Below are 18,328 nucleotides of genomic sequence, written 5' to 3' on the forward strand. Positions count from 1 at the left end.
ACATCTGGGGTAGGCGCCAGATGTCGGTACTTTTATTGATGGACTAGGTTTGAACCCCAGCTTTATCACTTCTAGCTGTGTGGCCTTGCATAACCTTGAGGGTTACTTATCCCTAAATGAAAATAATAGTAGCACCTATTTTATAAGATTGTGGGAAGGATTAAATGAGCTAATATTTGTGAAGAGCCCCAAAGGGTGCCTGATGTGTAAGGTACATGCTGTAAGAATTAACTGCTATTATTACCAGGGGTGCCCCGAATGAAAAAGTGTCCTACAGAGGAAGTCCTTCACTGACTCAAGTGCTCAGGCAGGAGAGTCAGTCTACTGACCATCCCTCACCCTAACTGTGAAAGGGAAATGAGTGAGTGAACATTTACCAAGTACCTGCTTGATGGAAAGCATACATTATTTTACTTAACATTAACTATAGTCCCTTGAGAGCAATATTATAATCGTTTTACAGAATAATAAACTAAGGCTTAAAGAGATTAAGTCAGGTTAATCTAGTGATGGAGATGGAATCTACAACCAGGGCTTTCTCATTCCAAAACTCAGGCTCCTCTGAATCGTCTTCTCAACTAGACCTTGATCTTTGGACTTCCCTGTTGTCTTCACATCCCCCAATTTTAGCAAAGGCAATTTAGCCAGAATCTCCCTATTATCTGATCAAATGCTTCACCACCACCCCCAGGTGACCTCCGGACATCCATCCGGTCACCCTGGCCTGACTACAGCCAGAATCCTGTCAGGCCAGTTCAGCCAAAAATACCCCCTGACACTTGATGTTCTCTCTCAGTGATTTTCCACCCACCAACCCCCTTGGCTCTGTGGCTATAAATCCCCACAGTGTCCACCTTATATCCATAATAGCCCAGTTCGTACCAACATCTCTTTTCCCTGTTGCAGTAGTTCCTAAATAGAAACTGTTTTATTGCTTTAACTGCTGTCCAGCTCTGGTTTCACTTTAACAATATACGCACACGCACACACATACACATACGTGAACACTCACACACACGTACACCCCACAGCTCCAGACGCTCTCCTCGGGTTGGGCTAGGGAGTTCTCCTTGGCAGAGAAAATGGACACAGGCCCCATGCCCAACCAGCAACACTTTCGACTCTTTCACACAAGTGACCGACCGAGTGACCATAAGTAGCACCCACCATGCTCTGTTGTGGCCATGCCGAATTTGGGAAGTGTGGCCAGCAGCCTCTGGATCTGGGCCAGGGTGCCGCAGGCTTCCTCCATCTCCCTCCAAATGAGAAACACGTCCTCGCGGACCCCAGCTCCTGGGAGAGAAACACGGCGTGAGCCAGTAGGCCAGCAGGCCCAAGAACTCTCCCGTGGGCCTAGCAGGCCTGGCACACCCTGGCCAAATTTCCATAACATTTCTGAACATTCCACTTTCCCCTCTAACATCTGAGAAGCAGACTGAAATCTCTAAGGAAGTGCTGTCATCTCAAGAAATCATAAATGCAGACTTTAGGATGCAGTAAAACCTTATAAAGTAAATATTTGTAGCAGCCAGAATGTTTTAAGATGAATTATTGATAATACTCAAGACAAAGAATAAAAATATTCAAAGGCACCTATTAAAAGCCAGGGTGACCGTGGTGAGGAAGGGAAACTCAATGCTTTATGAAAGAAACAACTCTCCTCCTTTGTTGATTTAGTTGAGATTGCCTACTTCTTTCAAAGCACCCTCACAAAGTCTTATTTCCCCTGATATAATCACAAGTCTTTGGCCTTCTTTTCTGCACCATTATTGTCTCAACTTAGAGCTAGTTTGGGCTGTATCATTTTTTTTTTAATGATTTGGCTCAATTAATATAGACATTTATGTCACTCTCGCAATCAATCAATCAATAAAAGTTCATCCCATAGTAAGAAGTTTATGCTCTGCCTTCACCCAGGTCCAGGCTCTAACAGATTAATAATTTCAGGAGGTTAAGGAAGGTGTAACAGTTGGGAGGAAATGGGCGTGACTGTAAACGTGCAACAGGAGGAATCCTGTGGTGGTATCTTGAGTTTCAACATCAATATCCTGGTTGTGATATTGTTCTACAGTTTTGCGAGATGTTACTTTGGGAGAAACTGGGTAAAGGGCATGTGGGCATCTCGGCATTATCTCTTACAACTGTATGTGAACCTACAATTATCTCCACATCTCTCTGCCAGAACTTGCTGTGCACACAAGGCCAGTGGTGACTCCAAGGGGCCACCATGAGTGGAAGATGCCACACATCCATTTCCAGTGGCATCCGTGGGCCCAGCCACCAGCCTGGTACTACTCAGGCATCGTGGGGGGTACAGGGGAGGCACTGCTCTGGGGATGCTTCTAATATAGCTGTACAGACAAGAATTTAGCAGATGTATTCCCTAGTCTTAAAAACTCCATTCCAGTAAAAAATTATTTAGAGAAAAACACAAGTTTGTTTCACAGACTGTACACAATCAGCTCAGAGAACACAGATGATGCTATACTAAAGTGAGCTGAGTCCAAATTCTCTAATGATAAATACCTTCTGGGGGTACCTGCCATGTGCCTGGCACTACACTTGGGCCTTCCTAAACATTTTCTTATTTCTCTTCACCATAACTCTGCAGGTAAATTCTATTTGTCTCCATTTTACAGCTGCCTAAACTGAGGCAGAAAGAATTGTCCAATGAGTGGCACAGCAGAGAGTCAAACCCAAGTTGGTGTGACTTCACCAACTCAGCCGCCCTGACTAGTTGCCCTGAGAAAGAAGTGGATGGTTATAGAGGGGCCCTGTCACCCCTCTCTCTGCTGCTAACCAAGCCTGTCTACACAACAGTCCACAGACACCTGAGTTCACACAGCCACAGAGAATGAAAGACCACTGTCAGGTTTATGGGTCACCCTAAGAGATTCGTCCACCAGGGCAAAGGACTGACCCTAAACCAGATAGAGTGGGGTGGACCACAGTGCTTGTTTCTAACTTTAAAATGGTAGTCACAGGGGCAGGGCAGCAGAAAAGGAACATCAGAGCCCTCACCCTCCAGAAGTTGGCCAGATCAAGTGAGGGGGTATTAATAGCTGTGTTTGGAAAGAAGCGAATGACAAGCCCTGACAGAGATGGATGGCAACCACGGCTCTGCAGTCATCAACAGCCCAAGGGATGAAACATGATGTGTACTCAGCCCTGAACTGGAGCTCCAAAAATACCACAGCCTCCTGCCAAATGCAAACCTTAAGCCCATGGGCCTTTCTGACCCCTACAAAAGCAAGACCTGCTTCCAGTTTCTCATTTAGGCATGGAGGTCTTAAGTAACAGGGATCTCACTTAAAAAGTTTCAAATGAGTCAAGGCTTTCCATCCATCCCTCTACACCAGACTCGTTGATACTATCTTAAGGGTGGGTGACCACAGGTCAGCATCTGAGGGAAATATCCAATACAGCTGGGTCTTGATCCAGAGACACAAAAGTGTGTTTAGGGCAGCAATGACCTGAGACCTGCTCCCCTGTGCGAGTAATAATTAGGGCCATCATTAATCATTGTGACTAGGCAGCGACAGATTCCTACGCTGCAGATGAGGAAACAGAACTCAAAACTATCCACTTAACTAGGTTTGCTTTAAAAACAAAACCAGCTAGAGAACAGGAAAATCCACAGGGCAGTAAAAAGCATAGCTTAGAATGCAGAAGTTTTATTTCAAATTACTCCACAAGCAGTGTGGAAGGGTTGCCATTTCATGAGGGTTACTTCTAAGAGACTTAGCTGGGATATTGGACAGCCGCAGCCCAGGGAGACAACCCTGCTGGAGAGAGAAGAGGAGGGAGGACAGAGTGCAGAAATCCCAGTGTTTGGAGAGCTCTGTGAATTTGAAATTTTCTAGGCTCAACCAGAGAGGTGACAAAACAACAATGAAGCCTATGGATCTCAACCACCAGGCTGTCAGTCAGCCCCGGCCTACTGTGCCCAGAAGCAGAACATGGTTCCTCACAGAGACATCCAGGTGACCTGAAAGATCTTCCAACCCAGTGGCCCCTCCTGCACCAACCCCAACATGTCCCACATGCCAAGGTCACAACCTGAAGGCTGACAGAAGGCTGACATCAACTGGGAGACATGTCATGTCAAGCTGCTAGTTTTCATTAGTGCCCAGTATTGATTTCTCAGACTACTAGTTTAACAAGAGACATGAGACCCAGGTCAGATACATTTGATGTGTCAGGGGAAGAGCCACTGAGTACCTGCTACAACACATACCTCCTCCCTGTCAAATCTTCCGTGTCTCCCCTGCAGGATAAAGTCCAGTTGTCAGAGTCCAGCTGTTAATCTATTCACTTAGCACACATTTGTTGAGCACCTACTATGTGGTGGGTGGGCACTACCACTTGAGACGCAGTGGTGACAGGGTCCTGAATTAACACTCGAGTCCAAGGTTTAAGGCCTCATAACATTCCCTCTAATACTCACACTGTCCTCACAGCTCCCTAGGATCTCCATCCTCCCAGTGTCCTCCCTACTAGGGGTCTCATAGCCCTCCATGGCACTCCCTAGCCCCACACTTCATTCAAGGTGCCATCCTGACTCCACCATCAAGCTTGGCCCAGCCACCCCTGGAAACAGTGATCTGTCCCCTGCTCCTTCTCAATTCCCATGGAATGCACCAGCCACAGCCACTGTCCTCAGTCTTTTGCTTCCAGGACACCCTTTTGGGCCACGCTAGTAGATGGGATGGTGGTATGTGCAATTCCTGGCTGTGTTGTCACACCAGCCTCCAGTTCCAAGGCACACAAAGGCACATCAGCCAGTGATAAGTTCATATACGTGTTACCTTGAGTCTAATCCTTCACAAAGGCAGTAGGCAGCAGCTTCCAGCACAGCTCCCCACCCAGCAGCGTGTCCACGCCCACCGTGCTGTTGAGACTGTGGCCTGCAGATCTCCCCTGGAGTCAATGTATGACCTTGGGCTGCTGTTCATGGTGGTACAGGCTGACTTTGCCACTAGACTGCAAACATCTTGAGCATGGGGACAATGTTCTTTCTTTCTTTGAATCCTCCACAGCACTTAGCACAGAATCCAGAGTTTCTGGTAAGAATTCCCACCCTTTCTTGTTTTTCTTTTTCCTAATTACAAAGAAACAATTTTTGAGCACGAAACATTCCTTCTTGCCTCATAACTGATGGCCTCAATATTGCAAGAAGTTCTTGGGTGGTACGTGCCCAACTGCTACCATCTCAGCATAGGGCTATGCCCCAGGTACCCCAGACACTAGCCATGACACACCCCAAAGTAGGAAGTCCTTTCCTTATAGACCTTTACAGGACAGTCAGGCAGGGCTTCTCTAAATATCTGAAATATTATTCTGAGGGTGGGGGTAGTAGGGAGGCAGACAGAAAAGCAGCTAGATGTGGCATTGGTCTGAGGACACTTTAATGTGTAGCCCTGGAGAGGGCGGTCCAAAAATAAACCCCCCACAGCAATGCTGAACCCCAGACCATGCCCAGATCCACCTGCGGCCTATCTGCTGCCCTCTCCCCACCGCCCAGGATTAGCCGGGTATGGACCTTGCTGTTTGCCTGACCTTGCTGTCTGGTCAAACTCCCTTTCGGTCATGAACATCTGAGAGAGCTGAAAACAATCATCAAAAGGCATTTTGAGGAAATGTATTTTCATGAAAAGCAGCACACACTTCTATTTTTAGAAAACATTTTAAATATTTTTAAAATATAACATTTTAAAAATAATAATAAACTATGAGGTGATTAAAATTCCCAGAGACCTAAATTTAGAGTATGGATCTGGTGAGAAGGGGAGTAGTACCTCCAACAGGGATTGAAAATGGTAGAATCGGTGACTTTCGTTATAACAGAAAAATTCCCAGTTACTTGTGTTAAATTCTATGTTAAGATGTTTCACTGTTGAGAGGCCACTGCACACCTGCTGGCTTGATCTGGCCCCACGGCCCTCCCTGCTGAGGTGAGCGTGGATCTACACTCAGCCTCACCCTATGAGTACAGCAGGTTCAGTGGGAGGGGGCGTTGGTGGACTGATTGGTAATGGCTGATGTGGGTGGGTAGACTGACCAACCCCAACCTCCTGGAACCAGGAGAAAGTTCTATTGGCTGGATAAATGAAACCGTGCTAAAGTTAAAACTGTGTTCTGATTGTCTGTAGTTTGTCATCTCTTCTTCCTTCTTCTCGGTATAAAGTTCAATGCTCTGGCTCAAAGTGGGAGCTCAGAGCTCCTGCTGTGGCTGTCAGCCTGGGTGCTCATTCTACCTCTGAAGTGGCCTGAATTTCCAATTCTGAAGAGCCTAACACCAGAGGCCATCTAAAATCAGTCCACTGTCAGTTTCGCTGATGAGTCCCAGGCTAGCTCCGTCAATGCTGAAATTATTTCCTTTCTTTTAGCCTGATGCCAGGCCATCAGTGAAAATTTCACTATTTCAGCTTAGATTTTTTCAAGGATAAAACAAGAAGAAAGAACCAAAATGAAAGATAAGGTCTGAACCCAAGAGATCAAAAGTCTCTTTCCTTCCTCAAACCACTAAATAGACCCTTCGGTCTGGGCCCATAGGGCTTTCAGAACCTCAGAAGCAGCTCTGCACACGACTAGGACTGTACCCCATAAAGATACAGTCCCCGAAAAGCATGAGCTGTGAAAGTTCCTCCTGGGACAGCAATAACCCAGCCCAGAACAATTAACCCCTACATAACAGCTTCTGAGACTTCAAAATTACCATGTCCCATTTACAAATATTCCTGCACCACGCGACCCCCTCACTGAGCCCAGTCTGACAAACAAAAGTGAGTGATGTCATGCCCTGAAAGGGCCCTACGGTAGAATCCTACTCACCACCTCCAGTAGAACAGGTGCGCCCTGGCTTCTTCTAGATAGATCCCAGTGGCCTACCCCAGTATCAATCTTGAATCTGGTTCTTCCTCTCATCAGGACACCAATACAGTATTCGCTGCCTAGTTCCAAGATCCAGTTCCCATCCATCATTACACATGCAAATAAACTGATCAGTATCATGACTATTCTAAGAGTGCTCTTTTAGATCCTGTTGGATTGTTTGTCTTACTTTCTAGAACCAATTTCTACAGGAAAAGCCTAGCTAGAATCTCAAAAGGAAACTAACATTAACTGAATGCCAGTTTTGCGCTAAACATTTCCATGTGTGCTATATGTTTTAATTCTCCCAACAACCATATGAGGTAAATGTTATTATTCCCATTTTTACAACTAAGGGAACATAGCTCATAAGGTTAGGTAACTTACCTAAGGTCATACTAGTAATTAGTGGCAAAACTAGGATTTGAATCCAGGTGTGACTCCAAAGTTGATTCACTGTCCAGAAAACAGTGTTTCCCAGAGCCAAAAAGGAATCACACAGAACAGAAGATCACGATAGCTTGTATTATTGCTCAGCAAATATTTATTTCCGTCTCCATCTCAGCATGAGTGGAGTAGACCTCCCATTCCACTGATATTGGACTTGGTCATGTGACTTCCTTTGGCCAACAGAATGTTAGTGAACATGCCATGAGCAAGGGCCTTAAACATAGCTTCAGGGTTTGGCTTGGCTCTTGTGCTCATGATATTTGCCGCAATAAAAATATACCCTGGATAACACTAGCTAAAGGAGAATAAGTCCATCCTAGAGTAATCAAACCTCAGTTGATCTGTAGATCTGTGATCAGGAAACAATGTCTAAATTTTTCCAAATTTTATTGAAACTATAAACCAACAAGTTTAAGAAGCTCAACAAACCCCAGTATAAGATATGCATCATCAGAGTTGCAGGGGAGATTCTGTGGCATGTTTTGCTCTTGAAAACAAACAGTGAGAGTCTTCAGAAGGCAAACGGAGAACTAGAAGAGAGGATCCAGGGACGATGCATGCCCATCTTTCCTACCTTTCTGAGAGTCAGTACCATCTATTAAAATCACACCTAATGAAGAGTGTGAGGGAGAGAATAAACAGAAGAAATGAATTTTCACCCAGGCTAACATGGGGAAAGCAGACACAGCGCAGGCAAACAGAGGATCCTAGCAGGCAAGCGGAATGGAAGGGAATGCCTACTCCTCTATGCGTTATCAGAAACACAGAGAAAGGTCTTCAGATAGCACCTACCACAGAATCAGGGGTTAGAGGTGATTATCTCCTGATCCTTGAGGTGGGAGGCACCACCACCTGCACAAGTGCTCAGCGGAGCTGACACACACAGTGCCACGAACCTTAGTCCCCATCCTGTCCTTTCTTTAAATATTCTTGACAGTCAAAAAAGATTGACTATGAACTCTCAGGAGGTAATGCAAGAAAACATTAAAATGCAATGTGTTGTTTCATGTACCACCCTAAGCAGCACATATTGCCTGTGTCAAAACACTGGAAAGCTTTCCATCACCTGAAAAGAGCAGTCCTGGAAAATCAAACAAACAGGAAAAAAATTCAATCTGGCGGGGGGAATCTTCTAAGAAATTAATGTGCACATATGAATCCAAAGCAAGCACAAAACAAATTATTGTACTTCGCGTATTTGTAATGAAGCAAGAAACAACAAAATTGCTCTTAGCTTACAACTATGTTTTCCTCTTAGAAGAGAGGTTAGTGTAAGGAATCACCCCAAGATATAAGCCCTAACAGTTGGTCATAATTCATACTCGGTTAACTTATTTGCAGACACTATTAGAATTTACTTATCAAACTCATTATAAGAAATGCAAATTCCTATAAATATCTACTTATCAACAAGTATCAAATGTTAAAATTAAATGAAATTAGAATTTGTAGCAATGCATTTATGTAATTCACCTAGTCTCTACTAATTTAAGTTGTAGTAGTACAAAAGACTTTGGGAACTTTAGAGAATAATTGTCACATTTTAAATCTCCAACTGATAATGCGTATAAATACAATATTGTTTGTTCCAAATTTTTAAAGGCTTTAATACATTGACAAGAGAAGTACAGTATGCAAACTGCTGATATAGCTCAATCTTTTATTTTCCTTTCAAATTGCACCACTGGACCTACCTAAATCTATATTAATGAACAGAGTGGGAAGAGGAATAGAGAAAAGAAAAAAGAGAAAAGAAGGAAAAAGTATTTAGGAAAAAGAATAAAATCTTAAAACATCAATGGATATTATGAGGAAACGAGCACGCACTGCATAAGATAGCACAGAAACCAAGCATATACATGCTCCCCTCTTAGAAGATCCAGTTCAGCACCACACACAAGGAAGATTTATTTGGATAATATCAAATCTGTTTTTTTATATCTACAAGATTATAGAGGGCAGGTAAAAAATGAATTAATGCCAAATGTCATCACTAGAAAGAGACAAGTAGAAGAGAAAGGGCAGCGAAGCAGAGCACACAGCCCGGCAGTAAACCCATCCCAAACTGGAATAAATTACAAAGGAAGGCAGAAAAAAGGTTAGTAAGTGACTGATGTGAATACAGCTGTTAGCTACTAGACATCCTTACATCACACCATACCTCAAAATAAATCTAAATGGACCAAAAGATTCTTGATTATGTTTTAAACTCAGGCTATAAAGAACCAAATGGAAAAGAGATGGAATCATGGAAGTTATAGGATTTACAGATTGGATTTACTGTTTAAGGTTGCATATAAAATATAGCCATGATCAAAAGGAAAACAATTATGAGATAAATTATCCAGAGTTAATGTCAAGTATACAAAGAGTTCATGCAATATAAGAAACACAAGATCCCAAGAGGTTATTAGGCAAAAGACAAACAGGTAATTCACAAAACAAATTAAATATAAAAAAATTCAATTTCAGCACTTTTCATTATTAATTTACATTAATTTCTTCATCAAAGAAATTTATATGGAATCAAAGATACTATTTTTATGATAATTCAGGTTCAGTGAAATGGGTCTTCTCCATATATTTTTGATGTGAATTACATGGCCTTAAAATATTTTTCAGAAAGCAATTCAATCAGCAATTACCCCCAAATGCTCAAACATGTTAATCCAATATTTTCACTACTATAAAATCTACCCTCCCAAAATCTAATACAAAAGTAAATACACTGCAAAAAAAGATACGTGCTGTATCATTTCTAATAGCAAAGATATTAGAAAGTACCCAAATGTGCAACAGTAAGTGATTAACAAAATTATAGTATACCACTTTAATGAAGTATTATATATTTTTAAACATCACTTACAAAAGTTTTCCAGGAATAGGGAAGAATACTTGCAACAATATTAAGTAGAAAATATAATATTCTTAAAATTCTCAGGGCAGCCAGAGAGAAGAAAAGGGTAACTTATAAAGGAAAATCCATTAGATTATCCTGACTTCTCAGCACAAACCTTACAAACCAGAAAGGAATAGAATCAAATATTGAAACTATTAAGTGAAAGGAATTACCAGCCTACAATAATGTATCCAGCTAAGCTCTCCTTTAGATATGAAGGAGAAATTAAGACCTTTTCAGACATACAAAAATTGAGGAAATTCTCCACTACTAGGCCTGCACTACAAGAAATACTGAAAGGGGTCAGCTCACCTAAAACAAAATGACAAAAAGAAAACAAAAGAAAACAAAAACCAAACAAACATAATTAGGAGTAAAGTGACTATAAGGCAAATAGAAGTAGAGGAGTGCAATCCTTACTAAGAACAGGACATTATAAGCTTACATAATAAGAAGAGAATTGCTATAGCAAGACAGTAATGAACATTTAGCATACATAGGGACAAATTGAGATAACAATGACTGAAAAAGGGAGGATAAGGTACATGCAGAAGAAAATGGATGGCTGTATATATTAACTAACTATCCTTTACATATTTGTAATGGTAACCACACACCAAAGATTCAGAACCTAAGTATATAACATAAAACGAGAAGAACCAGAGGGAAAACCCACAAAAGCCAACCAAAATAAAGAAAACAGAAACACAAGGACAAGAAAGCAGTGGAAACACCGAGATACCAGAAAGCAAAAGATAAAGTGGCTATAAGAAAACCTCATATTTCAATAATCGCCCTAAATGTAAATGGACTAAACTCACCAATAAAAAGGCACAGAGTTGCAGAATGGATCAAAAAACAAAACCCAACCATATGCTGTCTCCAGGAGACACATCTCAGCTCCAAAGACAAATACAGACTCAAAGTGAAAAGGTGGAAAATGATATTTCAAGTAAATGGCATTCAGAAAAAAGCGGGAGTAGCGGTACTAATGTCGGATGAAATAGACTTTAAAATAAAAAAGGTAAATAAAGATATTGAGGGACACTTCATAATGATAAAGGAAATAATGAACCAAGAAGACATAACACTTATTAATATCTATGCTCCCAATAAGGGAGCCCTGAAATATATAAAGCAATTACTAACAGAACAAAAGGGAGAAACAGACCAAAACACTATCGTAGTAGGGGGCCTAAATACCCCACTGATGGATATGGACAGATCATCCAAACAGAATATTGATAAGGAAATAACATCCTTAAATGACACATTAGACCAACTGGACATAATTGACATTTACAGAGCCTTCCATTCCAAAACAGCTACTTAAACATTCTTCTCTGGTGCACATGGAACATTCTCAAGAATTGACTACATACTGGGACACAGAGATAGCCTCAACAAATATAAGAGGGTTGAAATCATACCAACCATATTCTCTAATCATAATGCTTTGAAACTAGAGATGAACTGCAGAAAGAAATTGGGAAGAAACACAAATGGAGATTAAACAACATGCTACTGAAGAATAACTGGGTCAGAGAAGAAATAAAAACAGAGATCAAGAGATACATAGAAATTAATGATAATGATAGTACAACATATCAAAACTTTTGGGACATGGCAAAAGCAGTCATAAAAGGAAAGTTCATATCATTACAGGCCTATCTCCAAAAACAAGAACGAGCCCAAATAAACAACCTAATGCTTTATCTAAAAAAGCTAGAAAAGGAAGAACAAATAAAGCCTAAAGTCAGGAGAAGGAAAGAAATCATCAAAATTAGAGAAGAAATAAATGAAATTGAAAACAAACAAAAAAAAAAGATAGAAAAAATAAATGCAACAAGAGCTGGTTCTTTGAGAAGGTTAATAAAGTTGACAAACCTCTGGCTAGACTCACTAAAGAAAAAAGAGAAAGGACATAAATAAACAAAATCATGGATGAAAGAGGGGAAATTATGACTGACATTGCAGAAATACAAAGGATCATATAAGAATACTATGAAAAAGTATATAACACCACATTTAATAACCTAGAAGAAATGGACCAGTACTTAGAAAAATACAACCTTCCTAGACTGAATCAAGAAGAACTGGAAAATCTAAATAGACCGATCAGCAGTATGGAAATTGAAACAATCATCAAAAACCTACCAAAAAGTCAAAGCCCAGGACCAGATGGCTTCACCAGTGAATTCTACCAAACATTCAAAGAAGATTTAATACCTATTCTCCTCAAACTCTTCCAAAAAAATCAGAGGAGGCAATACTTCCCAACTCATTTTATGAGGCCAATATTACCCTGACACCAAAACCTGGTAAGGATAACACAAAAAAACAAAACTTCAGACCAGTATCTCTCACGGACACAGATGCAAAAATTCTAAAGAAGATACTAGTGAACTGAATATGGCAACATATTAAAAAAATTAACACATAATCAAGTGGGCTTCATCCCAGAGGCACAAGGATGGTTCAACATACGCAAATCAATTAATGTGATACACCACACAAACAAATTTAAAAATAAGAATCATATGATCATATCAATAGATGCAGAAAAAGCCTTCGACAAGATACAGCATCCATTTATGATCAAAACACAACAAAATCGGTATGGAAGGAAAGTACCTTAACATAATAAAGGCCATATATGTCAAACCTTCAGCCAACATTACACTTAATGGTGAAAAACTAAAAAACCTTCCCTCTAAGATCAGGGACAAGGCAAGGCTGTCCGCTATCACCACTGTTATTCAATATAGCATTGGAAGTCCTAGTGAGTGCAATCAGACAAGAGAAAGATAAAAGGCATCCAAATAGGAAATGAAGAAGTCAAACTGTCACTATTTGCAGATGACATGATTCTCTATATAGAAAATCCTAAAGACTCCACAAGAACACTACTAGAAACAATAAGCAAATACAGTAAAGTCTCTGGATACAAAATCAACGTTCAAAAATTCATAGCTTTCCTATATTCTAATAAGGAAGTGTCAGAAAAAAAAAGTGGAAAAAATAATTCCTTTTGCAATTGCAACAAAAAGAATAAAATACCTAGAAATAAATTTAATGAAACAAGTGAAGGACTTATATAATGAAAACTACAATACTTTATTAAAATAAATTGAAGAAGATACAAAGAAATGGAAAGAGATTCCGTGTTCTTGGATTGGAAGAATCAACATAGTTAAAATGACTTTATTACCTAAAGCATTATACCGATTTAATGCAATCCCCATCAAAATCCCATCGGCATTTTTAAAGAAATAGAACAAAAAATCATCAGATTTGTATGGAAGCACAAAAGGCCCCAAATTCCCAAAGCCATCCCGAGAAAAAAGAACAAGCCTGAAGACATCACTCTGCCAGACTTCAAATTATACTACAAAGCAACAGTAATGAAAACGGCATGATATTGGCAGCAAAATAGACACACAGACCAGTGGAACAGAATTGAGAGTCCAGAAGTAAACCCATATTTATATGGGCAAATAATTTTCAACAAAGAAGCCAAAAACATACAGTGGAGAAAGGAAAGCCTCTTCAATAAATGGTGCTGGCAAAATTGGAAAGCCATCTGCAAAAGAATGAAACTAGACTGTTGCCTATCACCACATACCAAAATTAACTCAAAATAGATTAAGGACCTGAATATAAGACCTGAAACAATAACATGCATAGAAGAAAACATAGGAACTAAACTCAAGGACCTTGGACTTAAAGAAGATTTTATGAATTTGACCTCAAAGGCATGGAAAGTCAAAGCAAAAATAAATGAATGGGACTACATCAAACTAAAAATCTTCTGCTCAGCAAAAGAAATAGTCAACAAGGTAAAGAGAAAAGCATCTGAATGGGAGAATATATTTGCAAGCAACACCTCTGATAAGGGCCTAATATCCAAAATATACGAAGAATTCATACAAGTCCATAACAACAACAACAAAAAAACAAATGATCCAATCAAAAAATGGGCAGAAGACCTGAACAGACTCTTCTCCCTAGAGGACATACAAATGGCCAACAAATATTTGAAAAGATGCTCAACATCACTAGCTATTACGGAAATGCAAATCAAATCAAAACCACAGTGAGATACCATCTCACACGTGTTAGAATAGCTGTTATCAAAAGGACAAGTAATAAATGCTGGGGATGCAGAGAAAAGGGAACCCTCATACACTGCTGGTGGGACTGCAAATTGGTACAGCCACTATGGAAAACAGTATGGAGGTTCCTCAAAAAACTAAGAATTGATCTACTATATGATCCAGCAATCCTTCTACTGGGTATTTACTCCAAAGACTTGAAAATCCATATCCGAAAAGATATTTGTACACTGATGTTCATAGCAGCATTATTCACAGTGGCCAGGACATGAAAACAACCGAAGTGTCCTAAGATAGATGATTGGCTAAAGAAGCTGTGGTACATATATACAATGGAATATTACTCAGCCATAGGAAGAGATTAAATACTGCCATTTGCAACAATGTGGATGGACTGCGAGATAATCATTTTAAGTGAAATAAGCCAGACTGAAAAAGTAGAAAATCACATGATATCATTTATATGTGGGATATAAACCTAAAAGCAACAAATGAACAAGACAAATGACTTGTTGGACATGTACTATAGACTAGTCGTTACCAGAGGGTAGGGGATGGCAGAGGAGTGGGGAGGTAGACTGGGTAAAGGGGGTCAAATATAGGAGGAGGGTGATGTGGGTAAAGGGGATCGAATATATGGTAGCTGAAGGAAACTGGACTTTGGGTGGTAAACACACAATAGTATATACAGATGTCAAATTATAACGTACACCTGAAAATTATATAATTGTATTAATCAATGTACCCCAATAAACTTAATTTTTAAAAAGTTTTTAAAAATAAAATTAAATTAAAAAGAAAATGTAATATTCAAATTGGTATATAATATGATGTTTATGCTTTAATTTTTTGAAAATAGTATACCATGAGAAGACTGGAAGGAAATATACTGCTATGTTCAATGGTGAGAATCTTTGGGTAGCAACAATATTTCATTTCCTTTTTTCTCTATATTTTGCATATTGTCTATTCTATGTCAGCAGAATGCAGGACAGCCAAGTGTTCATGAGAGCCTGGGCTCAGTCCTTCAGATCTCCGGGTCTGCCTCTTACCAGTCATGTAACCTCAGACAATAACTCCGAGGCTATTTCTCTTCTGAAAAATAGGGATAATAGTATCATTCACCTCACATGATTGCTGTAATGATTAAATGAGTAAATGTATGTAATGTACCTAGCAACACACACACACATACACATACACATACATAGCCCAGCTTTCACCATCTTAGGAAAAAATCCTTTGAAGTGACAAAAGTTAAACATTTAGAGGGTTAATACATTTCATCACTCTTATTCAATAATTAGAAATGATATCATGATTTCTAGGAAATAACTAATGTAATGATGGGAGAAAAAACATGATGATAGTTATTTTTTAATATTCATATTTAATATAACAAATTATTTTCTCTTTTAAAACACCAGAATTTTATAACAACATATCAAAAGTTATTTTGGAATTTGAGAAATTGATACTAGATGAGCTGTGTTCAAATGACACTTTTTTATATAAATACAGTGAGTGGCAGCATAATGTATGACATATAAATAAATGTATGACAAGAAATGGTGAAAGATCTTGTCTACCCCACAAAGATGTCGACATTAGGTTTCACATCTGGTCTCAGAGCTCACTGTAACACACCCCTGAACATTTAAGATGCAGCCTTTACTTCCAGGATAAACACAACTCTGTAAGCCAATATCTTTTCCCTTTCTCCTAGAAATTATGGGGAGAAATGAGAATGAAAAAGAAAACACAAATACCTTCAGCTAAATTAGGAGACAAAAATAACATCCAGATAAGAGCTGTCAAGAACAGCTGAGATGGTCTGCAGCCATGCTACCCTGAACGTGCCCAATCTCATCTGATCTTGGAAGCTAAGCAGGATCGGGCCTGGTTAGTACTTGGATGGGAGACCACCTAGGAATACTAGATGCTAAAAATACCAGGTGTTAAAAAAAAAAAAAAAGAGCAGTTAAGATAGAGCAGAAACTGTGCGGAAGAAAGCACAGAGAGTGAGCACCTGGAAGGGATCAGAGGGCTGAGCAGGTATTAGGAAGAGGGGGCCTCTGAAAGTCAAAGGTGAGCCTGGTTGGCCATGATGGATTCTGGTATCTCAGTAACAAGGGCTATAGCAAAGTCTGTCTACTTGGTTTAGAAAGGCAAGAGTGGAGGGCTTCCCAAAGCATTACCCAGAACAAACTTACCCGTAGGCACTGCTCTCTGCAGCAGCAGAGAAGAGAGCCTTGAGCTGTGAAGCACAGCCTTTCCCTTCCCTGCCTCCCACAGGAACCGCCTGTACACATCTGGTCTCCTCCTTCTAGTGAAGCATAACAAAAAGAAAGCTAGCACACAACATCCAAACATGGCATTATGAGGAAAAAAAATGAGGGAAAGAGCTGAAAACCAATCAAGAGATGAAAAATACTAAAAATGTTATCATGGAATACATGAAAATTGTGATCCAATATTTCACCATGAATTTATTTCTATGTATATAATATGTATACATGAAGCCATCATCTCCATGAAGGAAGGAAACAAAGCAGAAATTCAAAAACTCAAGTGAGATGGCAAGACAACAGGAAGAAATGGAATCCCCAAAACTCAGGAAAGTAGAAAAAAAATCACAGAAGATAAAATGGGTAGAAGCTCAGTGAAGAAAATAAATAATGGAACTCACTGTGAGAAACCAGAGAAAGTGAACACAAACAGAAATAAAGTATTTAAAATATTAGTGGGAAAAGGATAGATCAGGAGACAGACAAAGGCAATCTATCATACTTATACATAAAATGCTTCGCTGAGAAAAGCAGCCACTTTCTGTCTTGGTTTTCCCATACTAATATAAGGATACTAACAGACCCTGCTCCACAGGGCTGGGATGAAGATGCAGTGTTTTAAAATTGATAAGAGGCTAGAACAGTGCCTGGCACATACCAAGCAATGTCTAAGCATTTGTTGAATTTTAAAATAATAATTAAGCAATGGAAACAGAGACAGAAAGTAGACTGGTGAATGCCAGGGGCTAGGAGAGGGAAGAATAGGAATTTATTGTTTAATGGGGGCAGAGTTTCAGTCTGTAAGATGAGAAGAGTTCTAGAGATGGCTGCACAATGATGTACTTGACACAACTGAACTGTACATTTAACAGTGGTTAAGATGGTCAATTTCATGTTAAGTATCTTTTAGTACAATTTCTAAAACTACTGTTTACCTTTACTATAGGGTTTTTTGTTTTGTTTTGTTTGCTTTGGTATAGTGCATGGGGGAGGGTAATGGTAAGTTATACTCTGAAAGCCAATTACCTGGAATCTAAAAAGTCAGGAATAGCAGGAAATTTCTTTAAAATTCTCTCTGAATTCTCTGAGAATGCTCCTCCACTTGACAGTCTCTTTTCTCTACAAAAGGAGGTAAATTAGCTCCTGAGGGGACAACCTCTCTTCCCAAACTGGAGAGGGGCCTGAGGAAACTGGACACTGACAAATGCTGGAAACAGATGATGGGAGCACAGAGGCATGGAACGGATCAGGAAAAGAACTTTCTCTGAGGCCCCAGGTGATGCTGGAAACCATGCACTTTCCAAACCAAAATAGTCAAGGGTTTCGGGGCAGTTTCTGAGTGGGAGAGGTCGACTTCAAAATGCTAGAATTTCTGGGACATTGTGATGGATAGAGGAGACAAGATGGCATACTTAGGATTTGGGACTCTCTCTTCAGAGTCAGAACATGTGATCACTGAAATGGTATTAGACTGGCAGGCCACACTCTGAGCATTTCATACTAAGAAAAACTTTTTTGTATGCTTTGCAGGATTAGGAACATAGTACTTGCTGAAAATGTAAGCTATGCAGCCAGATATGTTTTCCTTTTAAACTAAGTTGCCAAAAAAAGGCAGGCCATTTACAGTAACTGGCACTCCTTGAAGAGGTGGTGACATCTCACACTTTACCTTGATTGATTCATTGCCCACTAGAATAATCTTG

General features: G+C 39.9%; 1 protein-coding gene and 1 pseudogene across 1 annotated transcript in view; one reads left to right on the forward strand and one right to left on the reverse strand.

Annotated features, from left to right (window-relative positions):
- VWA3B (von Willebrand factor A domain containing 3B) overlaps nt 1-18,328 on the reverse strand; it is a 134,488-nt gene that overhangs the window by 84,325 nt on the left and 31,835 nt on the right. Inside the window, 1 exon segment of the mRNA XM_039872637.1 lies at nt 1,168-1,293. Coding sequence (XP_039728571.1) covers nt 1,168-1,293 — 126 coding nt within the window.
- Nucleotides 16,170-16,288, forward strand: LOC120610337 (uncharacterized; annotated as a pseudogene).

This window comes from Pteropus medius, unplaced genomic scaffold, assembly GCF_902729225.1.
Source record: "Pteropus medius unplaced genomic scaffold, Ma_sr-lr_union100, whole genome shotgun sequence".
NCBI lineage: Eukaryota > Metazoa > Chordata > Mammalia > Chiroptera > Pteropodidae > Pteropus > Pteropus medius.